A 21094-nucleotide genomic window follows, 5' to 3' on the forward strand; every position below is an offset into this window, starting at 1 on the left:
CTGTGATCATCTTACCATTTAAAGGCCATTTCTTGTTATACAGGGGTGACTGTAACCAAGGGATGCATTAATGTATGGTCTCTCTCTTCTAACAGATCTGACCCTTCAGATGCAATATGACACATGCTAGAGCTCTCTGTAGGAGTCCCCTTTCTGCTGGGCATTTTCATTAGTGTAATTTTGAGCTGTTACAAACTCTTAGCAGCCTATTGGTTAACTCTCTATGTACCGTGTTGAGAATGATGAGTATTAATGATTCAAGATACAAATTTGTTATTCATATTTGGGAAGAAAATTTAATTTGTCCAGAATATACTGAACTACTTGTTGCTTATATTCAGGTATTCATGCATGTGTTTTATTCACCAGCTTTAGTTGTGGACTTGTGACTTGTTTTGAATTTTCTGATGTTGAAACTTGCATCCTTTTGCTACTGCAAAAGTTGCTTCCTCCAGTACTACTGCTAAATAAAATTCTATGTATTAGTAAAATAGTATGCTCACAAATGATCTGTTTTGATTTTCATGTCTTCACAGAACCATTCTCATGATCATTTACTAGACACTAGTGACTCAAAAAAACAGCAAGCTAACCAGCACAATTACCGTACAAGATACGCATTAGAAGAAACTGCACGGCCTCCTGAAGAGTTAGAAAATGGACACAGTTCCTCAGATGTAAGATCCTTAGTCATAAAGCAGTCTTATAAATTCCTTTTCTATTTGTTAAGCTTCTGCTTCAGCTAATTAAACTGAGAGTATTTAAACTTAAAATGAGTATTTGAGGTTTGTCCCAATTTCTATTTGATAGTAATTGAAAAGATGGAGAAGTACTACATTAAAAACATTTGGAAATAATTTTTCCAAAGGTAAGCTAGCCTTTTTAAATGGAGATTGAGAAGCACTTATGTTTCCACTGGCTATATGTTAAAAAATGTGGCTCTCCATTGTGCATGTCTCCAGGTATAGATACTTTATTTTTTTCATTTAGTCTGTTAAAGTGAATATCTGCACATTAAAACGTCTTTTAACAACGTAAAACTTTTCTAATGCTGTGTTTATAAGATATGTAAAGCCTAGAATCATTTCTGAATTCTGAAGAAAACGCATTGTCTTTCCCTCTCCCTACCCGTTCCTTCTCCTCCCCACACTTTTTTAGGAAGGAGAAGCAGTTGTCGCCAGTGGTGGAACATCAGAAGATGATGAAAGAGCATGGCATAGTGATGGCAGTTCTAGGTAAGTGACAATATAACCTTACAAAGTCCTGCTTATAAATGTTAAATATTCTTGTCTTCTTGGTAAACAATTAATTAAGTAGTAACTAAAACATGTACATTTAGAAGACAACAAGGAACTTAAAACTTTCAGGATTTCATTTTCATCTGTATTATTGATTTTCTAAAATTCAGGAAATGTTTCACCCTTGTTTGCCAGCAGCAGAATTATTTCCCATTAGTTTTGCAGGATGGTTTTCTTTGCAGGCATGTTTCAGGCCTGCAATAGTACATTCTTGTGACTGCCTCTGCTGGCCCTTGGTTTGAAATTAAAGCAAAGATTGAAGTAGTTTCAACCCATTCTTTGTTTCTTCCTGAGCAGATATTTTTTGCTAGTATTTTTTCAAAGTTCTTCAAAGCCAAAAGTCATGAGAACAATATCCAGGCTTTAAAATGTATCATCTTGAACTGACCAAGTGAATTTAAGGTTCATTAGTTATACTAAAAGATGCTTCTTACAAGATTGATTGATTGATTTCAAGGCTTTTGTTTTACTACCATTTAATTTGTAGTTAGAATATAGGTTTTTAGGAAACGTTTTTAAACAAATTATAGTTACCTAGACTGTTAACTCTAATCTTGGATTGGATCATATTATATAAACTTATGTTCTCTGAATAGCTTTTCATCTTCTGCTTTTTAATATCTTTATATCTTTTGCATGTCATACGTAGTGACTACTCCAGTGATTATTCTGACTGGACAGCAGATGCAGGAATCAATCTGCAACCACCAAAGAAAATACCTAAACTTAAAACAAAGAAAGCAGAAAGCAGTTCAGAAGATGAAGAAGGACCTGAAAAACAAAAGAAGCAAATTAAAAAGGAAAGGAAGAAAGGCAGTGAGGAGAAAGATGGACCATCAACATCACCAAAGAAGAGGAAACCCAAAGAGAGAAAACAAAAGGTTAGATGCACTTCGTATGTTGAAGGATGTTTACTCTTACTGTCTTAGACAAAGTTAGATGATTCAGTTACGTATGTAGCTTATTATTGTGTAATTTGAAAACTTGTCTTTTACTAGTTTTTACTGACTCTTGTAAGTCAAATTTTAGATTCTTCTAATTATGTGCTTTCTAAATATAAGGCATTTCACTTGCAAGACATTTTTATGTCCTTAAAGCCATGCTACCTCAGACCAGAAATTCCTTTTATAGGGATATACCAAGTATTGGTGTAACATGTCCCTGTTTTTTTTTTTTTTCAGTTGTACTTGACAGTCTCCTCACTTTATTCCAACTTCTTTTTAAGACTGAACAATCATGTCTTTTTTTTTTTTTTTTTTTTTCAATTCCATTATGTGTGATATTTGCATAGAGTACAGGTCTTTTTTTCAGTGGTAGGGCAGACTCAAACATGCTTACTCTGGCAGGGAGAGAGTTTGGGGAGATGAGATATAAAAGCTTTTATAAGCCTTGTTGAGAAACAAATATATACAGAATGATTTCCGTCCTTATTTTGTTGCAGTGAAACCTCCAATGACAGGCATGAAACTCAAAAAAGATCCTTTCCTCATTCTGCTCCTACCCCCCAAAACCAAACCTAAAACTAAACCTGAGTATGGAATCGGGTTATGCAGCTGATTAGTAAGGGATTTAGCAGAGTTTCAGAAATTACTAGACAAATTCACAGGGATTAGTCTCTTTCTTATTGAATGTGATTATTAACTATGGTTGCCTGAGTTCAGGCTTGGCTTCATGAAGGTTGTAAACTGCTGATTAATGTGTGAAATTATAGCAACAGAGGAATTTGTTAAAAGATTGTTTATTTTCTCCTTCCCATAATTCACCAATGAGCTAGATGGTATTAGCTCTGACATATTACATCATTTTTTCATAAGACAGCCCTGTTTGAACCTGAAAATCCATAACACGTTTCTTTATCAGTGATTTATTACACTGGAACAGTTCTGTTTTGATTTTGCTGTTGTTGTTTTTAATTGTGTTTATGCTTTGTCCTGTGATAAATTCCAGTGGTGCTCTCAAAGTAGGCCCCATTCTGGTGAAACCACGTTTTAATTTGTGCCCAGGAATGAAATCTGGACTATCATTATTTGCACTCTGGGCATGCGTGGTCTTCTGTCAGTGGCCACGTAGCTTTCTGTACACATACAAGGTTCTGTTAAGAATTCTAAAGCAACCTCGCTTGGATGGTTGTGCAGAAACTTTTATTTACCTAATCCAGGTCATTTTCACATGCTTTACCTCTCTGTACACTCATTAATCTATTTCTCCCCATTTTACAGAGTTCCTTAATGGGAGGGAACTGTATAGTTGCAGTGTCTTGTGGGCCAAGGCAACCATGTGATTATCTCACTAGTTAGACTTTTTTTTCAGCCTAAGACATATTATCTCACTAGTTAGATCAAGTCTGATCAAAAATAGTTTCCAGTCCTCCTGAGGTGCTTGATTGTTTGCTGCCTGTTATCTTTGAGGGATGGAGGTTTGAAACATACCTTTAATAAGGAGAAGGAATGGGAAAGATAACTGTAGAAACTGTTCTCTGCTTACTGAATCTAAATTTGTATTACTAAATACAAATTTGTGATTATGGCTTCTGAATACAAAAAGGTTAAAAGTGAAGGCGTGCGTGCAGTTTTTTAGATCATATTTAACAATATTTGCTGTAGTGTTTCAATATTTTGTCTAACTGGTTAAAAAGAATGATGTATTTCAGTTTTAGTTTTCTGGGAATGAGCTGTAAATGCACAAGGTTGTTATTTAAAAAAAAAAAAAACTTAGTTCTTTAGATTGTTACTGTAAGCTGTAATTAAGATTTATTTTCACACTGACAGTAAGTTCCTTTTTACTTTAAATATATTAAAGGAATGGCAGTCAATTTTTGAAAAAGCACTTCCTAAACATAGGAATGCCCCAAATGTTATTTTTTTCTCATATTAATCTTCTGTGTGCATTTTCTTTAGAGGCTGGCCGTAGGAGTTCTGGCAGAAAATGGTTTGACACTGGAAGAATGGCTGCCTTCAGCATGGATTACAGACACTGTTCCTCGCCGATGCCCATTTGTACCGCAGATGGGGGATGAGGTATTGTAGTTTTTCCTCTGTGTTCTTCCTTCTTTTGGCTTGTTTTTGTCTTTTTTTTTTTTTTTTGTCTTCATCTTTGCATTTTTTTCCAGAGATTTAATACCATTTATTATTGGAATATTTTGGATTTTCTTCAAAACATTCTTTGATCAGGCTAAAATTTGCATTTGCTTCCAATAGTCTCTCCCATACTTAAAAAATGTTCTGCACACAATGTTGCTTTGACCTTTTTCTTCCGTGCTGTTACAGTAACATTCCTTCTTGAACTATATTCAGTGTGTGACTTACGGCACGCTTATACAAGCTGTCTGAGATGCTTTATCTAGTACGACTAGGCCTTTGTGGTAGAGCATCTTGCACCCCGAAGAATACGTACGAAATCAAATAGGAATTCAAGTATTGTTTGGAGAACTTCATTTTGGGACTTGAAGTAAAAACTGGGAATTAAACCTTTTTATAAAGAAAAGAGAGGAAGAAAAAGGTGGTGGTGGTGTTTTTTAAAAACTTAATTTAATCTGAAGACAAGCTCTGATGCTGTTCCTTTTCACGTACATTGCTGATGCCAGATAACTTCTACTAGTCTCTTAAGTCAGAAAACCACAAGAATAATTTTGTATATATCCATTTTACATGAACTAAACTAAAAACATGTTGTAAACATGGTTCAGATGTCTCGGAATACCATAGCAAATAGACACGCACCAATTTCTACTTTGGAATATGTGAAATGTGAACAGTACAGTGAATTTCATGAATAAGTATCAAATAGAAAGTAATACTGAACACCAGAGTCTGTGCATGTTTCCTAAATTCCCCCAGGTTAAAATAAGAGGAAATAGCTGGCTTATGCTGTAATGTGTAGTCTGTTGGCTCTTCAGGGAGCAACATGTTTCAGAGGTACTAAACAGAGTTCTTGTATAGCTCAGATCTTTAGAACATAGTTGGAGAAGTACTTGACTTGGTGACAAAGTTGGTTAATTTGCTCCTGAGCTGCAGCCATTTGTTGGTATCACCTTAGAAACTGAATGGAGAGCAGTGGCTGCATGTACAAGAAGTTTTGCTTTTGTTTTTAGTGGACAACCTCACTGATCCAGTTTGCAGCATAACTAAGCAAGTTATCACTAGTGAGCAAGGAAAATAAACATGTTTTGGAGACTGTGCTGCTCAAAAGATCAAATCTAAACAAATATATTTGGTGCCTGATAGCATCTGGATACGGTGAAGCAGCCAGGGATTTATCTGTACCACATTACCCAGGAGACTTTGGCATGATACCCCAGTTTAGTAAGATAAACTCCGGTGTTTGGTTTGGCAGCTGCTGAATAGCTTATGCACTCTGTACTAGGAATATTTAAGTAGGCTACATTCTTTTGCTGAAAAATTCTTCATATTGGTGAACAGGAAATTTCGTATGCTGCATCTAGAAAGCAAGAGTAGTTGCATCAATAGAGGATACATTAGTAATCAAGCTGCTTAGTCTAAAATGCTCTCTGTCGTTTGCTTTTCACGGATTTGCTTTAAGATGATGAATAGCCTCTTTTCACTAGAAAGTTACTTTTGAGATCCACAGAAATAAAAGAGAGGTTTAATTAGAGAAATATGATGAGAGAAGTAGTCTCCCGTGGGCTTGGAATGTTTTGGTGGGATGTTTGATATATTTCGTAAGATTTGGAAGGAGAGAGTTTTCAAATTTGTTCTCTTAACAGCTGTGCAAACAAGTAAGAAACAATAGTAGTGCTATATTTAGGCATACCGAGTATATAAGAATAGCACATACCATCCCTTTGCCCTTTTTGAATATTTAAAGACCTTTGTCATGTGTCTTGAGGAATAGGGGAAACATACAAAAGACACGGGACTCTAGTTTTGCCTGGCTGATTACCCAAGTACAGTACATGGTCTTTGTAATATTCTGTTTTTAACGCGATAAAGAACATTTGTGTCTGGGTACTGCCAATAATATCCAGAAGCAAAATCTTGATCAAGATTAAAAATACAATTTCCTGGAAAAGAGCATGAAGTATTTTTTTTCCACAGACATCTTTCGGAGTTGTTGTTTTGATGGAAGGCACAGTGCGTGGAGCAGTTTTCAAAGGAAAATATTCTGCTTTTGTAAACGATACATTATTGTAGGTTTAGCAGAAACAGTAAATGTAGAAGGAACTATTTGTAGCCTGAGCCACTCAGCTGATTTTGTTGTTGTTATTTAACAACCCATTAAGGTGTAGGAAACAATTATCATAATGTTGAAAGTGTAATTTAACTTGGTATTATTTTAGAGGAGTCTCCTAGAAGCCTCAGTTCCTCTTCCTGCCATTTAGGTTCTGACAGTGCATTGACTTCTATGCCTTCTGTAGCTGCTGTGCTCTTTTTTTGCTTTCTGGGTATTATGCATTTCAAATACCGTGAAAAGCAAGGTTATAAGGAGTTTGTGTTGTGAAGTAAAGCTTAAGAGTCCTCTATTTAAAAGAAAAAAAAAAAAAAAAAAGCTATATGAAAGTAAGAAAAGTCAGTAACAGTTAATGTAGAAACTTGGCAGATACTCTTTATAGTATTTTATGATAGAACATTTTTGTGAAGCATGTAGAAATACAGATATTAGTGTTTGTCTTTATAAATGTATTTTAAAACTTATAGAGGGCTGTTTACTCTTCTTTTTTTGTTGTTGTTTTAGGCCTTTGCATTTAAGCTATTCTTCTTTCATCCTACTTGGTAGAAATCTCATGTTTATGGTTTCGGACCTTTTTAGAGGATTTTTATTTGGTGTGCACTATGTTTAGCAGATACCTCTTTATAAGATCTTTGTTCTAGTTAGTTTGAAGAAGCTCAGTTTTGCATTTCACAAACATTCCTTGAATGTAAGTTTAAGATTTTTGGCTTACTTCTTTATTGCAATAGCGGTTTTTAACAAAAGCACTCATCCAAGCGGTATCAGGATCATTGTAAAACAAAGAAGAGTCTAGATGCCTGAATTGTGGAAGTTTGTAATGGATAGATTTGAAAAAATTTGTCATAAGCACTTGAAATGTCTATTTTTGGTTTGTTCTCATCTTTGTTAGGCTGTTTGGTGGTATGGAAATGAACACCGAGATCTTACCAGTAGAATAGCCAGTAGTTGAATTTTCCTTTTAGAATATATATCTTGTTCAAAAAAGATGCAATTAACTCAATTTTAGGGATGGTTGATTGTCATCTTAGGGCTGTCTTACAGTGGTGAGCAGGTGGATTAGTGGGATTTATGTTACTGCCATTGAATTGTGCTGTAGTGTGATGACTAATAGCTGGTTTTGGTTTTGCTATTGATGTTCCGGTTTCACATGTTTCACTGGTTCGTTTCACTGTTTTTGCATTTTAGGATATTTTGCTCGTATTGAAAATGGTATCCTTCCCCACTTTTTTCTGTAAAAGGGGAAAGTTTCTATGATACCTGCTTTGACTGTCTACTTAATTTTATTTGAGAACCTGTGACTTATGCAGGAAAAACAGACAGCAAAGATAAAAATGGTAAAAGAGAGAATACATGCATTACATGGCAGCAATTCACTAGCATTTTTACTTATAAAAGTCTTCATAACTTCTATGATAACTATCCCATTTCATTCCTAGGTCTACTATTTCCGACAAGGTCATGAAGCATATGTTGTAATGGCTAAGAAGAACAAAATATATAGTATTAATCCCAAAAAACAACCATGGCATAAAATGGAATTACGGGTATGATTTCTTTTTCATTTTTGTTCGGCATCTTAATGTAAAAAAAAAGTTTGGAAACTTAACAAAACAAACTTAATGAAGATTCTTAATGCAGATTATTTCTGATACTGTGCTCTTAATATTTTAGATAGATGGAAGGGGAAAAAGTTAACCTAACTGTCAAATGAAATAAGATCTTAAACTGTACTTTTTCTTTGAAACATTTTAGCAAGTTATGCTAAAATCATGCTTGGTCAGTTTATGCCGATTTTATTTTTAATTTGGTTACATCTCATAGCAGCATATTTTTGAAACAAGTTACAATACAAAGTAATACCTTGGTTTGAAAGACTAAATTTCTAGTATTTGATTTTGACATGTTTTGGCAAAAATCTGGTATTTTCAGTATACCTATATTTTCACGTTTCAGAAAGTTGCTAGTCATCGTAACTTCCGTGATGGTATGTAATATTTTGTTGATTCCAGGAGCAAGAGTTGATGAAGATAGTTGGGATTAAGTATGAAGTGGGATTGCCTACTCTCTGCTGTCTTAAACTAGCTTTTCTTGACCCGGATACGGGTAAACTAACTGGAGGATCGTTCACCATGAAGTAAGCACTAGTATATTCAAATTACTTTTCTGTAATTTTGGGTTATTTTGAAAGTCAACGTCATGACTGGAACTTTTGCTTTTGAAGTTTTGAATTCAGAATGTTGAATTATGCTTTACTTCCTGCTCTTGCTATTGTATTGCTTATTAGCTTTGTGTTCTGTTGTCATTAGGTACCATGACATGCCAGATGTCATAGATTTCCTAGTTCTGAGGCAGCAGTTTGATGATGCAAAACATAGACGATGGAATATAGGTGAGTTGTGTGAGTTTGTTTGGGCTTTTTAATGGTTTGTGTTTACATGTCTCCCTGGTTTCATGATAAGTTATTACAAAGTAGGTTATGGTAAATAAATCCTTAATACTATGATGGAAATGGAGGAAAAGTTCTGGCCATATTTGGATGTGGAGTCCCGCTTTGTCCTTGACGGAAGCTACAGGCAAGTAAACAAAACATAAAATGTGTTTTGTAAAAGAAAAATAAATCTCACTTGTGTGTTTGCAGGGAGGAATGAAGAATAAATTTTTAGAAATACAGTGTTTATTATAATGTTCAGGTGTTTATGGGAAACTAATAATTTACTTTATCCTATCTGTGATTGAAAGCTCTCTTAAAACTACATTGTTACTAGAGTTTTTTTCCCCAGGTTTTTTCAGGCCTGCTTATTTCTGGAAATACAGAAACACTTTATCAGGCATTTAATATTTATATTCTCTAGATTGCACAAAGAAAATGCCTTTCCCATCTATTTTTGACTTGTTTGAGTAAAGCATTGTATACTGGAGAATGTTAATAACAGGCAAGTCCTCCAGTCAGATCAGCTTCCTAGTCATCTTTTCTGTGCAGTAGCAAAGATCACCTTTTAACAATGAAATCTAACTAGGAGGAGAAAAACGTGCGGTACAGCAAAATGATTCTCTAAAGTGTGTTTTTTTCAGGAGGTCGTGAAATTCATGTTCTTATTCCTAAGAACATCCTTAGATTGTCGCTGAAACTTAAAAGATTGAGCAAGTATTACTGATTCTTCAGAGTTCAACATGAGTTCTGTTCCCCTAAGAGAGTAATCTGTTTTTGATACCATGTTTGTAGAATTACAGCCACCTTTTAAGTCCTCTCTAGTATCTCAGTATATTTTGTAGTGACAAGCTCCCGAAAGTGAAATATTGATAGCCTACTTTTTTTTTTTTTTTTTTTTTTTTTAAACCAATTCTCAAATTCTCAGTGTTAAACACATCTTCTGTAAACTAGCAATGATTGATGTACACATTCAATTCCTTCGGCTCTCCTACTCATGAGCTGTGACTAGCATATACGCAGCTGACTTGGTGGCACTTTTTACTGCTTCAGGCAAAGCATCATATAAAAGAGTGGAGGATTTTATTGTAACAACATGATGGTACATCTGATTGCCTGTTCAGAACGAACTGGTATAATACATATTTCTGCAAATACACTGCATCCCTTCATCTATATGCATTATTTCCTTTTTGATGTCCTCTCCTAAGTTCATTGTGACTAAGTAGCCTGAAGAAGTGGCACAGATGGATGTTAGATGCTCTTTCTTATTGATTCTTACCTGATTTTTCTGCCAGAAAAGATGAATTGATATCCTGTCCTTTGCACATCATGACATCCTTGCTTAGTGTGTGTATGCATTGACAATATATAAATTACATAATGCCCTATTAGTACTTTACATGAACTTGTCAAAAAGAACAGCTAGCCTTCAGATCTATAGGGAATATAGTAAAAATTTTAGGCTTCCGAATCAGTAGGAAAATGTCCCTCAATTTCCTCTTTAAAGATCATTACAGCTGAAAGATCCCTTAATTGTCAGGCTTGGTTAACACCTACAAAGATGTCACCATGCTTTGCTGTTTCTTGACAGGTATGGATCTGTGGTCTTCTCCTCTGCCACAATGTAAATGTTTTCCCACAAGTTTATGGCAGCAGTAAAATAATGAGTGCCATACCTCATATGTGAACAGCCTAGCCAGAAGTCAGTTGTCCTAACAGAAATTCAGGAGTAGTGGAGGAAACTTAAATTGTTAGCCCTTCTAACAAGGGCTCAAGGTTATGAGCACAGGTAGCATCTCCTTCCTAGGCTGTCAAGTATATTTCCAGAAACTTGAAGTGTAGAAAGTATTTTTGTAAGCACCAGAAGCATTTATCAAGCTTTCAGTGCAAATAACTTGAGTTTCAGGTCAACACTAATACAGAGGTTGTAACTCTGACAACTGTGTTCATTGTTCAGTTCCTCTTCTGGGTGGTAAGAGTAGCAGTAAAATAGTCTCCTTTTGTGAGACAGTATGAAATGGTAAAGCAGAGATAGCAAAAACACTGATAAAATTGTTACAGCTCTTCCAGGAATCTTCTGAAACACTACCCTTGTCTCTACTTGACACTGTTGATACTTTACTAGTGTATGCTTATTTACTTGGAACAAACCCTGCCCTGTTTTGTTGCACTGTGGAATACGATATATAAATGTTCCATGCAGTTCTGGTTTGTTTTCTCAGGACCACTGTCATTATCATTTCTTATTCCTTTATGATTTCTGCCACTTAGCCTGCAAATCAATATTTTTAGAGCTATTCTTTAGAGAGTTGCTGAATATTACATTTTCTGGCTCCACTTTAAGTCATTAAAACATTGATCTCTTAACGATCCTTGGTGGTGGTGGGCTTTTTGTGTTTTTTGTTTTGTTTTGTTTTTGTGGTAGACTTTTGGTGGTGGTGGTAAGAGGAAGAATATTTACTTACCTGCAGCATTTATAGTTTCTAATACTAAGGGACCCTGTGTTTTAAATGTATGAATCCTTTTAAAAAGAGCATTCTTCTAAAGGTTGAGGAGTTTTGGGTTCTTATTTCTACTTAGATTCTATTTATTGCATATCATTGTCTTATAGTTCAACTAGAATACAAATATCTGGGCTAAAACCTATTCTGATAGGATTCCTTGAGCTTTTGCTATACATATAAGGTAGGTGTACATATAAGATAGGTGATGCATGTCTCTTATGTATCAGCTACTTTAAGTTCAACATATGTTTTATATCTCCACCAAGCTAATATCATCTGGTGATACTCAGTTTTGGAAAATTATGCTAAATCCCTCCATTACTTAGAAGTTTCCATCTAATATCTACATAGATGGCTTTCTAGTATCCCACGGATAAAATGACAGAGGTCACTGGAGAGATGGTGATTGAGGAGACTGTTCTGTGAGTGTTTTCATTCACATGCACTTATTTTAGCATTCTTATTTAGCACTGGAATGCTCTGGCTTTTGAGAAATCCAAAGTTGACCGCCGGTGTATGCAGTCCTTTAAGTGGTTTTGAACTGCTTAGCACTGGAAAGGCACTCACAATTGTGCCTACTCACATTTCTTTGTAAAACTGCTTGGGAGACTGATCTTTAAGAGCTCTGTGGACTAATTTATTCCTTTAAAATAGATCATCAGCCCTTGTTTAAATTTCTGATCTTGCTTTTAAGATATCTGTGGTATGAATGACTTGGTTCTATTGCATTTGGCACAACTAGGACTTAGTGGAAGTTTTGTATTTGTCCTAGAATTACATAAATGGAACTAATCCATTAAACTAAAAAAAAAATAATCAGTACACATTTTGAGAACATTTTGGGAATATACATAGTTGTTAATAATTCAGACAACTTCAGCAAGCACTTGAGCAGAATGTTGTGGGTTTTTTCCTTTTTTGTGGAAATACTGGGGAAAAAAAACCCTACAGAAGGTGATAAAGTATCTACATGTATAGTCTTCAAATCCCATGAAACCAAAAAAAAAAAAATGCTGTTCTTGGAATCTCAGATTTAAATTCCATTTGTTCTTGGATTGAGTTAACTGAGTGTTTCACTAAAAAAAATTGTTTCTAAATTTTGTAGCCCGTTTTACAGAAAATATTAGAAATTATGGTGATGTGTGTAACATATTCGGATGTCTCTTTTTTTTTTAATAACACTTCTGACCTTTTTGCTCAGCTATACGAATGCTTTGCAGTAGTAAAACCATTTCAAATCATCCTAAGTGACTTTGCTAACCTTTTGAAGAAGCATTAATAAATGTGATTCTTGTATCAGTCATATTGCCTGCATTAGTAAAGGGAATAATTGTCTAAGTTGTGTTTGGAAGTTGTTTATACACACAGCTGAAGAACACCAGAAACCAAGGAGGATGAGCTCAGCAGCATGTAAATGTATTCCCTGTACAGGGGTGTCAGTGCGCAGTTATTTTAAAATAGTGTGTAGTATTTAATGCAAGTAGATTGTAGTTTTAAAGATACAGCATTTGCATGTTTCACCTTTATATGAAATTAAGAAATAAATTCATATATAAAAGTTACGTGGATATATTTGCAAATCATCAATTGCTTCTGTCTATGCTAATTATTAACTGTTTCATTTAGGTTTAAAGGCAGCATTCAGAATTTATTATTATTATTATTTTAAATAATATGATTCATATTTGTCTGTTGATGCTGCAAATGTTTAAAGGGGTTTCTGTATTCAAGATCTAGCTGAATGTATCTGAAAACTGCTTTTCAGAGGAGGAGGAAGGAAGGAGCTTGTATTGATGAAATTATTTTGTGTTCTTACCTAGGTGATCGTTTCAGATCAGTAATAGATGATGCTTGGTGGTTTGGAACAATTGAAAGCCAGGAACCTCTTCAGCCCGATTATCCTGACAGCTTGTTTCAGTGCTACAATGTCTGGTTAGCAAACTTATCTAAAATCTTTTATTTTAATTAGATATTTCATTTGAAGTACTGACTGAGCAACTTCCTTTTATTAAATTCAATCAAGCATCTCACTGTACCAGTTTATTTTAATATTCTGTAATAAATAAATAAGTTATGCTACAGATATTAAATAATTACTTTGTTTAAGCTGTATTAGTAGATAATTTAAATGTGGTTATTTTTAAGCTGGGACAATGGGGATACCGAGAAGATGAGTCCTTGGGACATGGAGCTGATACCAAGTAATGGTATGGTACATTCATAATTTAATTTGCTTTAAGAGTTTTTATGAAGAAGTAAAAAAATGTTGTGTGATTTCACCAGTTAAGGAGTGGAGTACCACCAACCAGTTGCATCTAAATAACATTGTGAATTATTAAAATAAATATGTATTAACATAAATAAACTGATCTTTCCTTTAGGAAAGACATACAACCATACTTAGACAAACAAAACATATGTTAGATTTAGCCACTAATGGTACAAGACCTCAAAATAGATGGCATACAGTTGCAATTAACTTCTTGTACAGTTAGACAGGTTTGAAGATAGACTTGTGCCCATGTCAGCTGTAAGGAAGCTGACTGTTCTGCAAGCTGTTAGCCTGCCGGCAGGTAATCAATGCATTGAAGACTCAAGATGCACCAGTGAGAGAGTTTGATAATAGTAGGATTTGCTGCCTGTCTGGTTCAGAAATTGTTGCAGTTAGGCATTGTACAGAGTACAAGAAACCATAAATATTTTTTATTCTTTTAAGCTGTGCACATTTCAAGTTTTTGTTCCATTTCAACCTTTCTTTTAATGAGTACCTCTTACAAGTCAAATACAGAAGCTAGTGTGATAACATGACTAAAGTAAGTAACTGGAACAGGCAAACAACTGAACCTGAACCTGAATTTGTTGCTGTGTCCATAAATACTGATTTTTGTTACACTTCCTTTAAAAAAAAAAAAAAAGAGAGAGAGAGAAAGAGAAAGTTAGAGGAGCACTGTGCATCATTCTGTTACATTATGAATTTAGTCAAAGTCAGAAGGCCCTGAAGAATGCCAGGGTGATGGTGTTTCAGTTTGCTTGCTCAGTAGCTCTGCTTTTAGCATTTGACCTCACAAAACTGGCAGTGTAGAACCACTAAATGGAGACTGGTTAATAAACCAGTCTAACATCAAAGCCATTATCTTAAATTCCATCTGAAAATCATCAACCGCAAATCCTAGTTACATTACCAAGAATTTAGGGTTTTAAGAAAAACAAGCAACGTGAACTTCAGTTATGATAAAGGATTACCTTAGTTGGTTCTAAAATAAATTCTACAGTTAGCTATTTGGAAGAAAGTAAATCTTGTTTAATGGAGGACTTGTACACCAAATTGCATCATAAAGATTTAAATCTTACATACAACAGTAGAAGGGATTCTCAATGCGTCAAAAATGTTTTTGAGCAAATCAGGAACTATGCATTTTTCTTGGTTAGTAGAAAGATGTTATGTATATTTGAATTGATTTTTCTTAGTTACATGGACTATGTATTTCACCAGATACAAAGATTTGTATTTTATTTAGTTTTCGTGTTACGTTCTAGCTGTATTTCCAGAAGAACTAGGAACTAGTGTTCCTTTAACAGATGATGAGCGTAGAACACTGCTGTACAAACCTCTGGATGGAGAATGGGGCTCCAGGACACGAGACGAGGAGTGTGACAGAATTATTGCAGGGATAAACCAGCTCATGACTCTGGGTAAATTCTGAATATTATAGAAAACATTTTTGTGTTATGTTTTACAGACTATGCTCACGTATACTTCTGAAATTACCAATATCAGTAACTGTTATGTCGTGAAAAAATACACCTTTAATTTCCTGATTAACTGGAATAAAACTTTCTCATAGTACATTTTAAATGTTTCATATAGTAAGTACACATAAAAGCCTACACTTTCTCTTTAATTTCAAAGATAACTATATTTTTTTGGTAGATAATTTGACATACACTAGGGGTTTGGGTCTTGATAAAAACAACTACTTGATTTTGACATTGTGAAGTACAGGCTGAATCACAAATCTCTTGTATGTTCTGTGATAAGCTGCCAGTCTTGGTTCTTGGGTAACAGCAATCATAAATTACATATATATAGGTTGTCACAGATTATTACTTTTATGATTTTGAATTACTCAAAGTGACAGGTTTCACAAATCCCAGAAAATTATTGAAATACTTCTAATATCTAAATATCCCACATTATGACTTCTTTCATGACACACTTAGTAAGAAGCTTCCTATTGCTTCCAAAAGAAACAAAATACCTACATAGTGAACCCATCCAAATTTACAGAATGACATTAAAAAAATGAGAAAATGAAGCTTTGGTTGTTTTCACTGTCTCATCTAAGAGTAACAGTTTTACATTTTGTGTTACATTGTATGGCATACTGCTTAGTTTAGGATTTGACTATAGCATATGTGGTACATACTGGTCCAATGCAGCAGTTGCTAGAACATTCATAAGAGGAAGTAAACAGCTTTTAGAAGAGCAGTCTGTTTAGCATCAACAATTTTTCTGTTTTTAAAGACAATCAAGGAAGACTTTTAAAGGCTTTTGATGCTTTTCTACTAACGCATTTTCCCTTGAGGTGTAAAATGTTAAAATGACATGTTTAAGCGTGCATGATGCTTCTAAGCACAGGAGGAAAAAAAATGTTTAGGTGCATAGACTTAGCTTGCTCAGCAATCTTCTGGCATTGTGGTGGATTGGTATGAGATGGCGTCTTTGCTATTTGGAGGGGACAGGAGACTGTATTTTGAGAGTGATTTTTCCTCATATCTTAATGAGATTGAAATACTACGATGACATTTATGGTGAGAATTTAATGAATTGCCTTGTTTGAAATTGGAAGAGTGGCAGTATAAAACCAAATGAAATGAGCCTGTCTTGTAAATAATAATGCTGAATTGCATATCTTCGTAATGTATAATTTATACATTTAATTTGACTTTTCAAACACGTATATTTTGCATGCACTCGCCATGTCTCTGAAGAGCGTGGCGCTTCATGCACAACAGGATGGGTACTTACTACAGCGACTGTACTTGCAGCATACACGTCAGCAAGCACTTTTATATCACAAAATAACATTCAGAATATCTACAGCGGTTATTGTTGTTGGTTTTGGGAAAGTGCCCTGCATTTCAAGCATGAAAAAAATCATGTGCTGCGGGGGGTGGAATTCTTGAGACTCCAAAAGGACTGTTCTGTGGTACATAATAACTTTGACTCCTTTTCACTTCTGTCTAGATATTGCATCTGCGTTTGTGGCACCTGTGGATCTTCAAGCTTACCCAATGTATTGCACTGTTGTGGCATATCCCACGGACCTCAGTACCATTAAACAAAGACTGGAAAGCAGATTTTACAGGTTAGATTCAAGTGTCAGGTACTGCTGTGAAATACTGCCAACTGTGGTTTTGGTAGCTGTTCATCTCATAATACCTGACTTGGAAATGGGTACAGGTGTGCTCTTTCTGTTTGTCTAATCCTTCACCTAGGTTTCTATCTTATAAGGTGTGTTAAAAAGGATTGAATGTCTCTTCTCCTAAATGTATTTTAGAATTATGTGGTGTAAATTCCTGATTATGCAAATCGCTCCATGTCAGATGCAAATTGCAAAACAGTGCACTTTTTAAGGCTTTTTTTTTTTTTTTTTTAAATAAGAGAAACCATCTGGCTGGGATGTTAACTTTCCCTGCAGCAGCCCATACAGTGCTGTGCTCTGCACTTGTAGCTGGAACAGCAGTGGTATCACACCAGTGTTGTGTCTGCTGCTGAGCAGTGCGAGCACAGCATCGGGCCTCTCTCTAACCCTCCTAGGGGGTGGGCAAAAAGTGAGAAGAGAAACATCACTAGGGCAGCTGACCTAAACCAACCAAAGGGATATTCCATACCATGTGATGTCACACTCAGCAATAAAAGGTGGAAACAGGAAGAAGAGAGGAGGGGTGGGCTCTCGTTGGGAAAACGTCGGTCCTCCTCCCGAACACCGGCTACGTGCGTTGAGGCCCTGCTTCAAGGACGTGGTCAATCATCGCTCATTTGTGGGAAGTAGAGAGTAATTTCTTTCCTCTGCACTTCCACATAGCCTTCATTTGTTTTATTTGTTTCCCTCCCTTTTTTTTCGCTTTCCCTTTTACCACTCCCTTTTCCCCTTTCCCTTTTTATTTCCCTTTAGTTAAATTGTTTAGTTCATAATAATCTTTCTTTAATTATTATTATTATTTCCCTTTAATTAAATTATCCTTATCTCAACCCGTGAGTTGTTCTTTGCTTTACTTCTTCCCCTCCACATCTAAGGAGGGGGAGTGAGAGAACAGTTGTGGTGTTTAGCTGCCCAGCATGGTAAAACCACCACACGTATGTAAAGTGTTTTAGTCCTAATAGACTTTTTTTGTTTGTTGTTTAAACTTGCATAAAACATTAGATGGAAAATAGCTGCTTAAATAATTGGCCTTGAAATTTTAAATGGTTTTAAAATAAGTTTTAACTTTTTGATACACTTTTGATCTTTTCCTAAAATACAATTGCAATTGCTGTATGTTATTTGCAATAAATGTTATCTGTGTAGGAGCATGCTCCTTTAAAATATTTCTGTTTCCTTTGGATCTTGGAATCTTTCTGGTTTGGAAATTAGTTTCCCTCTAATACTTCATTTGTAGGATACAAGTGGATAATGTTTTCAGCCAAATTTCAATGTTTATTTGTAGCACTTCAAGTGTACTAACTGAAAATAGCATTCTAAATTAAAATCACTTTTCATTTTCAAAATTAAACCTGGATATTACATGTTATCATTCACATACATCTTGTTCCATGCTAATTGTGTGGTAAGATATAATTCATCTTGGACTTCTCTAATGTGTTGCAGTCAGAGCTGGCAAGCTCTTTTTTTTCTTTTTTTTTTTTCCCCCCCCTCTTATCACACAAAAGTATTATCACAAATTATCACAAAAATACTTATCACAAAGTATTAGCAATTTTTGGTCACTATCATACCTTCTTCAGTAAATCACTTTTTACTAGTTTTTAGGATTGCCAAGGCATGGTTAGGTACAAGTTGCCTTGTATTGTGCTTTCTAGTGTTTTGTTTTTTTTTCTTTAACTTATGTAGGGGGGACTGTTCAGATTACTTGAGTTGTCTTAAGTAGCTGCCTGTATGGTTTTTGTTTTTAAACAAAAACACAATGCACACCAGGAGAAAAAAAAAAAAAAAAAAAAAAAAAAGATTCCCTGTCATTTCTGGCATCATATAGAACTAAACATTTGACCATAAAAATGATAAAATGGTATCTAAATGTTTATGCTACTTAAAATATGTTAAATGATCTCCCACTTCAGTCTATAAAGCCCGGCATTTAAAGTATGGCATTTCTTTTCGTTTTGTTTTGCCAGTATGAACATAGAAAATCTTTTTTAGATTGATTTATTTTTTTCATTTTTTCTTTGAATGTGCATTGTTTCTCACAATGCTATGGCAATTCTGTAGTTAGGTCATTAAATCAGAGCTATGTGAGGAATGCTGGTCTTGTCTACCTATCAGAAAAAAAATCTGTACTTTTAATAATTTCTTTTTATTTAATAAATTTATTTTTTTTTAATAAAAAGAGCCTGAGGAAGCTACCTTCTGCTGGTCATGTAGGGCAGTATGTCTGTGCCTGTATATTTTCTGATTTAATGTCAAAATGTGATGAATGGGATAATAAGATTTAAAGAGGAATGATTGAATACTTTTTCCCCTGTTTTGTGATACATTTTCAGAAATGTAATCTTTTTGATACTTTCTTTTCCTCATCCCTTCTCCACTTCTTTCATACACAGGCGACTTTCTTCATTAATGTGGGAAGTCCGATACATTGAACATAACACTCGCACATTTAATGAGCCTGGAAGTCCTATTGTCAAGTCTGCCAAATTTGTCACAGATCTGCTGCTGCACTTCATAAAGTGAGTTGCTTAATAGGTCTACTATTATTCTGTCTCTTACCAAGGTACTTGGCTTTTTGAAATAGTAATTTTAAAGTCTGCTGTTGGGACAGAAAAGAAGAAAGTTTGTGTTTACAAAACAAGAGTAGACAAGATTGCAAAACAGATGAAATTTTATAATACATTGACTAGTATAGATTGGCATTTTATTTCAAAAGTGTATTTTATAGACTTTTTGCTAAATAATAAAAAATGTGTCTTAGTATCTTCATGGAACAATATTTACAGGTAAGTTAAGAGCTTTAGTATTGAGTTTTAATGCTGCCTGTGTTAATATAACTGGGAATTTAATTCTAAAATATTTATAACTGGATGAGTCTGAAAATGGTGGTTGATAAAATTAAAATTGGAAGCTTTGTAGTCAAAAGAAATATTCATCTCAAACTTTCTTTTTTTGTTACTGCCCATAAAAAATGGAATCTGTGAGAAATATTTCAGAGTTCTCAGATGACACATTAGCAGATGTAAAGTTTGTAAGAGCCTACTGCATCTGTTGTCTTGATTTGCTTGTAGGTAGCGAACACTGCTGTTCCTACTCTGTAAAAATGGCAAGATACGTTACTAGTTGAGCAAAACATTGAATGTGCTCATTAAAAACATTAGACTTATGTATTTGGAAATCTAAGACATGTAACTGTACATAAATCTTTGAGATCTTTAATGCCATTGATTTCTGATACTGGCTGAACAGTGAAAAATACTTAATTGTTTCAGACATTAAAATTTTAGTGAAATACACTTTTAGGAACATATATGCACCTGAAAGGTTTCACTGTTAATAATTTTGTTCTTTAACATCTTTATCCAACATAGTTTATCTTTTTGATTAATTAAGCAGATTGGGAATTTTGAGTGTGTGGTTTTAATTGACTTACCAAAATTAATGCATCATGTAGATATTCTTATTTAATAACAGCCTATAGCTTATGCCAATTAGTATACTCATTTCAGTGAACTAGTAATACATAAAAAGTCCAGGCTTGCAAAGATTTTGTTAGGTTTCTAACTACCTAGACCAACAAAGGACAACCCCATGGTTTTAATGAGTGAAATTAGATCTAGATATCTCTCACTATCTAGGGGTTAGTCTCTAAAGTTAACTATGTATCTTAGAAGCAAAATTGGTTTTTGGTTTTGTTGTTGTTGTTTATTTTTTCCTACTACTGTCATCCTCTTAATATTCTTTTGGCACTAAACACTCTATCGCTTTTTGGGGGAATGAGTTCATAAATATTTTCCTTACTCTATGCAAAATACAGTTGATTCCATAGGTGAAGATGGAAAATAAATGTTAGTGTGTATTTCTTCTTGCACAGAGACCAGAGTTGCTATGACATCATTCCATTATACAATTCAATGAAGAAGAAAGTGTTGTCTGACTCTGATGAGGTAAGTGGTTGTGTCTTAGACACTCGCATTGCTAGACTGGAGAAATGGGACTGATGCCTCTTTCCCATTTGATGTAAAAGGACGGTATTCAGTCACTGTAACAAAGTACTGAAACAACTGGATGTTTCTTTATGTTAACTTGGTTACTGGTAAAAATCCAGCCTCCTCTTCTCCTGTACTGCAGAGAGCATTAACTGTTTATTGGAAATTCTTTAGACATCTGAGAGGTTCTCAAACTGACGGTTGCATTAAAGAGATAAGGATAGGATTGTGAAGACTCAAATTATAAAGTGAATTA

The 21094-nt window shown here is 34.6% G+C and overlaps 1 protein-coding gene across 1 annotated transcript in view; it reads left to right on the forward strand.

Annotated features, from left to right (window-relative positions):
• The window catches only part of PHIP (PHIP subunit of CUL4-Ring ligase complex), a 112223-nt gene that overhangs the window by 77010 nt on the left and 14119 nt on the right, over positions 1–21094 (forward strand). The window contains exons 21-33 of the mRNA XM_084514881.1: positions 537–677; positions 1159–1235; positions 1948–2179; positions 4196–4315; positions 7922–8029; positions 8495–8619; positions 8792–8874; positions 13241–13352; positions 13566–13627; positions 14958–15113; positions 16669–16789; positions 19243–19368; positions 20724–20796. Coding sequence (XP_084371007.1) covers positions 537–677; positions 1159–1235; positions 1948–2179; positions 4196–4315; positions 7922–8029; positions 8495–8619; positions 8792–8874; positions 13241–13352; positions 13566–13627; positions 14958–15113; positions 16669–16789; positions 19243–19368; positions 20724–20796 — 1536 coding nt within the window. The remainder of the gene's footprint in view (positions 1–536; positions 678–1158; positions 1236–1947; positions 2180–4195; positions 4316–7921; positions 8030–8494; positions 8620–8791; positions 8875–13240; positions 13353–13565; positions 13628–14957; positions 15114–16668; positions 16790–19242; positions 19369–20723; positions 20797–21094) is intronic.

The sequence above is a fragment of the Aythya ferina genome (genome assembly GCF_964211825.1).
Source record: "Aythya ferina genome assembly, chromosome: 3".
Lineage (NCBI taxonomy): Eukaryota > Metazoa > Chordata > Aves > Anseriformes > Anatidae > Aythya > Aythya ferina.